This window comes from Camponotus vicinus, unplaced genomic scaffold (assembly GCF_025532165.1).
Source record: "Camponotus vicinus isolate PSW18456_S1 unplaced genomic scaffold, iyCamVici1.0 SCAF_11, whole genome shotgun sequence".
In the NCBI taxonomy this organism is placed as follows: Eukaryota; Metazoa; Arthropoda; class Insecta; order Hymenoptera; family Formicidae; genus Camponotus; species Camponotus vicinus.
Window position 1 is genome coordinate 7,824,463 of NW_028141947.1, and position 6,796 is coordinate 7,831,258.

A 6,796-nucleotide genomic window follows, 5' to 3' on the forward strand; every position below is an offset into this window, starting at 1 on the left:
GGTCCAGTTATCCTCTCGGATATTTTAACCAGCGGAGCATATCTGGAATTATTGGAGAATAATTTACCAGATTTCCTAGAAGAAGTGCCGCTATTGGAAAGAGAAGAAATTATATTTCAACAAGAAGACGGTGCTGGTCCACACAGTGCCAGGATTGTGACAACTTTTCTAAACAACAAATTTCCTGGACGTTGGGTGGGCCGATATGGTCCGATACGTTGGCCTGCAAGATCCCCGGATTTAAATCCATTGGATTTTTTTCTTTGTGGATACTGCAAGGAAATAACTTATAAAACGCTCCCTGAAGACATGGAGGATTTGGAAACAAGATTGAGATATGCCATATGGTCTGTTGAAGAAGATGTACTTGCAAATGTCCAAAGAAATTTAATGAAACGCATGAGAGCTTGCGTTAGGATGGATGGAGGCCATTTCGAACATTTACTGTAAAATGTCGAAAACAATCCGCCCTTTTTAAGGCGATCAAAATAATCCGCTCTTTTCAGAACGACCAACATTCTTAAACGTGGAATCTTCTTTCGTTTTCAAAAAAGCGTAAGAAAAAGCCAAGAGAAGGATCAAGACGCGCTGCAATTAATTAATATTTTTTTTATATTGATTTTCCATGATAATAGCTAAATAAATATTTAATAATAATTATATTTATTTATAAATAAATTAAATATTATTATTGATATTAAATAAATAAATATTTAATATTAATATTTAATATTAATAGTAAAATATTCAATATTTTAAAAACATTCATTTATTCTAATTAATTTTGAATATCATATGATGTATGTATATCGTATGATAATAATAATATTATACGCGCGTTAAATGTTTAATATTGTATGTTGGCCGCGTTCTTCGGTCAAACACATGATTACGTTCGGCAGCGCTGTTAGTAACTTAACCTTTTTTTTTTTTTTTTTACGTGGAGAAATCCTCATGGATACCCGTCCCCCCGGGGAGGGGGACGGGTTATGCCGGACTCTTACCGGCTAAAACTCCACGGTGGTCCTTCCAGCGCGGTTATCTGGACGAACTCTGGGGTCGCTTTCGCATTCTACCAGAGTTCGCCCCCGCACGAGTCCTCCGTCCTTCCATTCCCAACTCTTTGTTATCGGAGTCAGGTGGAGGAAGGAGGGAGGAGTCCCTGCCGGTTGGTGTACATTGAGCAGCGATGCGGGACCACCACGCATCGCTGCTACGTCCCTGGGTCGCGGTGCAATGGGGTGTGAGTGTCGCCCGCACTCACACCCCTGCGACCCCGGAGAGGGGACTACATAGGGGGATTAGAGAAGAAGCGCATCATATGCGCGCCTCCTCGCACCCCCCCTCCCTCTCCGCGAGGGAGGAGCATTTGCGTCTGCCTCCCTCTCTCTCTCGGCCGCCTCCTTCCGGGACATTACGTCTCCACAGAATGAGGCGGCCGCTTTCCATTTGTCTTCCCCATCCACCATGGCTCGCACCACCGTGGACAGGGAGACCTCCCCTCCCCCTATGGCGCGCTGGAGGACACGCCTCTGTTCCTCCCACGCTGGGCACTCGGCCAGCGTGTGCTCAGCTGAGTCCACCAGCGCGTCACAGTGATGGCACGCGATCGACCCTTCTCGCCCTATATGGTGCAGGTACTCCCCAAAGCACCCATGGCCAGTGAGCACCTGCACCGTCCTGAAGTCGAGGGCGCCATATCTTCGATCCACCCAGTCCATTAGGACTGGGCGGATGGCCTCGACAGCGCGTAGGCCTGTCCTAACATTGGACAGGCTCTCTTCCCATTCGACTAATTTGCGCTGTCGAATCTGGAGCCTGAGCCTCGTCATGACACTCGGTGGCAGGGGTTCGTTGACCTCGGGGTCAGGATCTTCCCGACGGGCAACGCGTATCCGATACATATCTGTGTACACCCCCGCCGTGAAGATCCACGGCATGACCCCCGCCACCACGCACGCCGCTTCAAAGGCGACGGTCCGATACCCCCGTATGGCGCGGATGACCAGCCTTCTCTGCATACCCCGGAGGGTCTGAAGGGTTTTGTTGCTGGCCACCACTTTGTCGTGCCACACAGGGGCCCCGTATAGAGCCACGGATTGGACCGCCGTCATATATAGGCGGCGCGCGCCATCCCCAGGCCCCCCGAGATTGGGCATAAGTCTGCCTAGACTGGCAGCAGTCGCTCTCACTCGGGGGGCCATCTTTGCCATATGAGGCCCAAAGCTCCACCGGCTATCAAGAATAAGACCCAGATATTTCATCTGGGTCCCGATCTCCACCCTGACGCCCTCGACTATCATATGGGCTCTGTCCCGAGGCGGACCCCTCTTCCCGGAGGCGGCAAACCACACCGCCTCCGTTTTCTGTAGAGCCACCTCGAGACCCAGCCTTCTAATCCGGCCGACCACGTGCCCCACTCCCGCTTCGGCAAGTCGGATGGTGCCACCCCAATCCTCTCCCCAGGACAGGACCAATGTATCGTCGGCGTAACAGACCAATTCCTGTCCTGGGAGAAGGGCGCCGCGCAGGACCCAATCATAACCGAGGTTCCACAGGAGTGGTCCTAAGACCGACCCCTGCGGAACCCCGCGGTGAGCATCCCTCTCTATCTGTTTTCCGTACCACCCCGGGTACGTGATCTTCCTGTCCCGGAAGTAGTCCCCTATTACTTCCTGTGTGTACGCGGGGACTCTGTGGTATCTTAGAGCCCCGCGCACACATTCCCAGGGGAGGGTGTTAAAGGCGTTGGCGATGTTTAGCGACACCGCCACCCTCCCCTTGGCGGTTGCCCCCTCCGAGAGGGTCTTCACACGTATTATAGCATCTATAGTTGAGAGACCCCCTCAGAACCCGTATTGGCAATTCGCTAGATCGGGACCAATCCGGGACAAATGCCTCCCCAGGCGGGCAGCTATAATCCTCTCAAAAAGCTTACCCGCCTCATCGAGGAGGCATATGGGGCGGTACGCAGAGGGAGTTCCTGCCGGTTTTCCCTCCTTGGGGAGCAGCACCATCCGCGCACGCTTCCACACGCGTGGGAATCTTCCCATCTCAAGGCACCTGTCAAACAGGTGCCTCATCATCCCTCCTGTGACCTCTGCGGTCAAGGCCATTACTTTTATAGGGATCCCATCCGGTCCCGGAGCTGTACGTTTTGCCCGGAGCCTGCGGGTCACCCGTCCGAGCTCACCCTCGGTGACTCTCAAGTCTTCTGTCCAGGGGACACCATAATCTTGCGGGGGGGGAAAGATGTTCTCCACTTGTCCCGCATCCCCCGGGAAGAGGGTATACACCACCCTTTCCAGGACTTGTGGGTCCAGTCCCTCGGTGACCGGTGGGCCGCCCGCACTCAACTTTTTGCGAACAATTTTGTACGGGCGACCCCACGGATCGCCATCTATCGAGTCGATGAGCTCGGACCATGCCCTGGCCTTGGCCGCCCTGATGGCCTGCTGCAGAGCTTTTTTCGCATTGCGGTATGCTTCCTGCACCGGAGCCGCCGTCTGGGCCCCATCCCGTCGCCTTAAACAGTGTGTACCGGCGGCGCGCCCGGTTGCACTCGTGGCGAAGCTCAGCAAGCTCAGACGACCACCAATACACGCATCTTTTCGAGGGAACGATTCTCCTCCGGGGCATCGATGCATCACATAAGTCAGTCAACACCCCCCGAAGTCGAACCGCTCTCTCATCCACATCCTCGACGGGACGGACCATCTCTTCCGTCATCGTTTTGGCATAGGCGGCCGCCATCAGGAGGTCACGGTCCAGCTTCTTCATGCTCCATCCAGGTGGGGGGGTTGGTGGGAGTCCAGTTCCTCCCCCAGGAGACCTCCCCGACATTCCACCCAGGGAGGGGTCGGAGACTCGGAACCTCACGTATCTGTGATCCGATAATGTCTCCTCCGTCATCACATGCCAGTCGGAGATCATGCGAGCGGCACGGGGGCATCCTAGCGTTAAGTCAATGATAGAGCCCCCATCTCCGCGGACACAGGTGAGGACACGGCCTCTATTGAGGACCCCGAGGCCGAGCTCCTCGGCCCACTCCTCGAGGACCTCCCCTCTAACATCCGTCACCGGGGAGCCCCATGTCGTAGATTTGATGTTGGGGTCCCCGGAAACCAGTACCGGACAGGGCAGAAATCGCCTAACCACATCTCCCACTCCGTCCAATATCCTCTCCAGGTCTGCGAGACCCTTGTTGGGGGAGGCGTATATCCCCACCACCAATGTTTCTCCCCAGGTTACCGCCACGAATCCGTTCCCCCGCTCCACTGGGGTGAATGGAAGGGATCCGGGCCGCCCGCAGCTCATAATAACGACCGAACCGCATTCGTCGCCTGCCCAGAGCATCTTGGACCGGGGAACCGAGTACGGCTCAGCCGCCACCACCAAGTCCATTTGCCACTCTGCCGCGTGCTGACACAAGAGGTCTTGTGCTGCGGCTGAGTGGTTCAGATTGGCCTGGAGGAGGTGGTATACTGTCATTTACGAAATATCCATTGCCTCCTCCAGGCCTCTTCCCTCCTTAGAGCTGACCTCCTTTATGGGAGGAGGTGTCTTTGGATTGCCTCCATCTTTCTCACTAGCCGTTGAGGCTTTTACCGAGGCTGTTGCAGGGGCCTCGTTCTTCCCTTCCTCGTCCTTTCTCCTTTTAGAGGTTTTCCTTTTCCTCCCCTCAGTTTCCCGGAGCTGCAGCTTGGGCCGAGGGTTGGACCGGGGTGCTGTCCGAGGCTGAGGCTGAGATTGGAGCTCAGACTGCGGCCGGGACTGCTCTCTCTCCTTGCTCCTCTTCCGTGCAATCTTGGCCCTTTTAGCCGCCTCATTCTTCTTCCCTTTTTCACCCTTTCCTTTGAAGTTCGGGGAAAGAGGACATGCAGGGCCACCAAGTCTATGACCATTCTCCCGTCCTTTAGACGCGCACAGCTGGCAACTAGGGGGGGCAGTGCAGCCCGAAGCCGTATGACCCGGGAGTCCGCATCGGTAACAGTTTTTACTACGGTCCTCTCCACCCGGGCATCGCACCTTCACATGCCCAAAACCAAGGCATTTGTGGCATTGTAGAGGGCGCACTTTCAATGCCTCTACTTTTGCTACCGTCCATCCCAACCTGATTTTCTCCACCTTTGTAGCCTTATCCGCTGCGTATTTAGGGCAGCGGACCCATGCCGCCATTAGGCCGGATGGGGTTTTCCTAAGTTCCCCCACCTTGACCTCACCTGCTGAGCACCCGGCTACTTCCGCCACAGCAGCAGCCACTCCATCAACCGTAACCGCGTCATCAAGACCCGAAACTCTAACTTCCGCCATCATCACCGGCCTTGTGATGCGGACTTTACTGTTGCCGCTAAGTGCCTCTCTGAGTCTTGCGGCCAACATGTCCGCCTTTGGGGTGCTTTTTTCACCCGGAACCTCTAAAATGAGTCCCCCAGTTTTTGCCCTTTTGGGCCGGAGGTATTCTATACCCAGCTCCTTGATGTCTATCTTACTGGTAGCCTCCTGTAAGACCTTGGCCAAAGAGGGCTCGGGGAGCTGCCCTTTTTCTGTAGAGGGCTCGGGGAGCTGCCCCTCTTCTGCCCTAGGTTGAGGCAGCACCGTGATAACCACTGCGGCCGTTTTCCGGTCCCTCTTTCCCTTCTTGGGTGGGCCTTTGCCGCCCGGGCTGAGTCCATCCACTTTATTGTGGATGGATGAGGCCCTGGTAGTTGCAGAGGAGCCATCCTTTTTGGGAAGGTTGATTACCTTGACCGTTGCAACTTCTCTCTTCCCCTTCTTTCCTTTTTTCGCTACGTCAGCGTATGATACTAGGGAGGTCGGGGGAGCCGGAGAGGGCACGGTGTCATTTTCCTTGGCAGGGAGGAGTATTGAAGCCTTCTCTGCTTTCTTACCCCTCTCTTTCCCCTCCTTCTTAACCTTACCTTTCTCCTTTCCTTTCTCCTTTCCTTGTGTTACTAAGGATCGGTCCCTTTCCACATCCTTGACTTCCTGGCCTACTCCATTGTGCCTCTTCCCTTTATCCGCCTGAAGTGGTGGCCTAAGGATTTTCTCCGGTAGGAGGCGATCTCAATGGCTGCAAATCTTGCCGACATCATATTGCCTACTTGTCGGATGAGGCTTCCCATCATCGTCTCCAACTCTGAAGATACTCCTGGTGTTGGTATTCCTTTTGCCGGAACATCTTTCAGGCATAAGGATTCTACTGCCTGGCCTATTTTCTCCACCTCCATAATTTCTCCTTGATCCTCCAAAGTTGGAGGGGAGGAGAGTGCTGGGGGTGTATCGGCTGTCACTTCCACCGTCTCTATTCTCCCTCTTCTCTCTCTTAACTCTCCTCTCATTGAGGAGTTTCAGGGTAGCGTCTCTGTTAATTTCTTCGACCTTCATCGAAAAGGCAGAGGGCTCACCCTTTGTATGGTCGGGCGCGGGTATCATTGACCCAAGGCGAAGAGGTGTAGCGCGCATCTCCCTCATCTCCTTTTTTAGGTTTTCGACCTCCCCTTCCATCCATGTGAGCCTGTCCTTGAGGGCCCTGTTTTCTCGTTCCAGGGCTCTCACTTCCTTGTTGGCAGACAGCGATCCGAGCGGATATTATATTCCCCGCCGCGTTTTGCAGGAGCTTAATCATGGTGCCTTTGAGATTGGTTGATTTCTTAGCAACCTCTATCACCGTGTTAGCGCTGTCTAAGGCCTCTTGCATGAGGAGTCTCCGGCGTGGTTGTGCCTCATCCACCTCATCAGAGTCCAGCTCATCCGCCTCTCGTGCTAGATTTCGCGCCAGGAGACGGCGAGATTC

The 6,796-nt window shown here is 54.3% G+C and overlaps 1 protein-coding gene across 1 annotated transcript; it reads right to left on the reverse strand.

The window, feature by feature from the left end:
• Nucleotides 1-1,038: 1,038 nt before the first annotated feature.
• Nucleotides 1,039-4,491, reverse strand: LOC145962276 (uncharacterized). Its single transcript, XM_083083240.1, has 4 exons — nt 3,682-4,491; nt 3,120-3,506; nt 1,419-2,579; nt 1,039-1,221 (listed from the first exon to the last, which is right to left on the reverse strand). Exons 1-4 carry the CDS (start codon nt 4,489-4,491, stop codon nt 1,039-1,041), a joined length of 2,541 nt encoding a protein of 846 aa, XP_082939366.1.
• Nucleotides 4,492-6,796: the final 2,305 nt, after the last annotated feature.

What these genes read in the sequence shown, in the direction of transcription:
- LOC145962276 (XM_083083240.1), bottom strand. Translation starts at nt 4,491, where the DNA reads ATGACAGTATACCACCTCCTCCAGGCCAATCTGAACCACTCAGCCGCA. An exon ending in CGGATGGGATCCCTATAAAA is followed by an intron (nt 2,580 to 3,119) that starts GTAATGGCCTTG and finishes GGGGTTCCGCAG; the next exon opens with GGGTCGGTCTTAGGACCACT. An exon ending in CCGCCTCATTCTGTGGAGAC is followed by an intron (nt 1,222 to 1,418) that starts GTAATGTCCCGG and finishes ACCGCGACCCAG; the next exon opens with GGACGTAGCAGCGATGCGTG.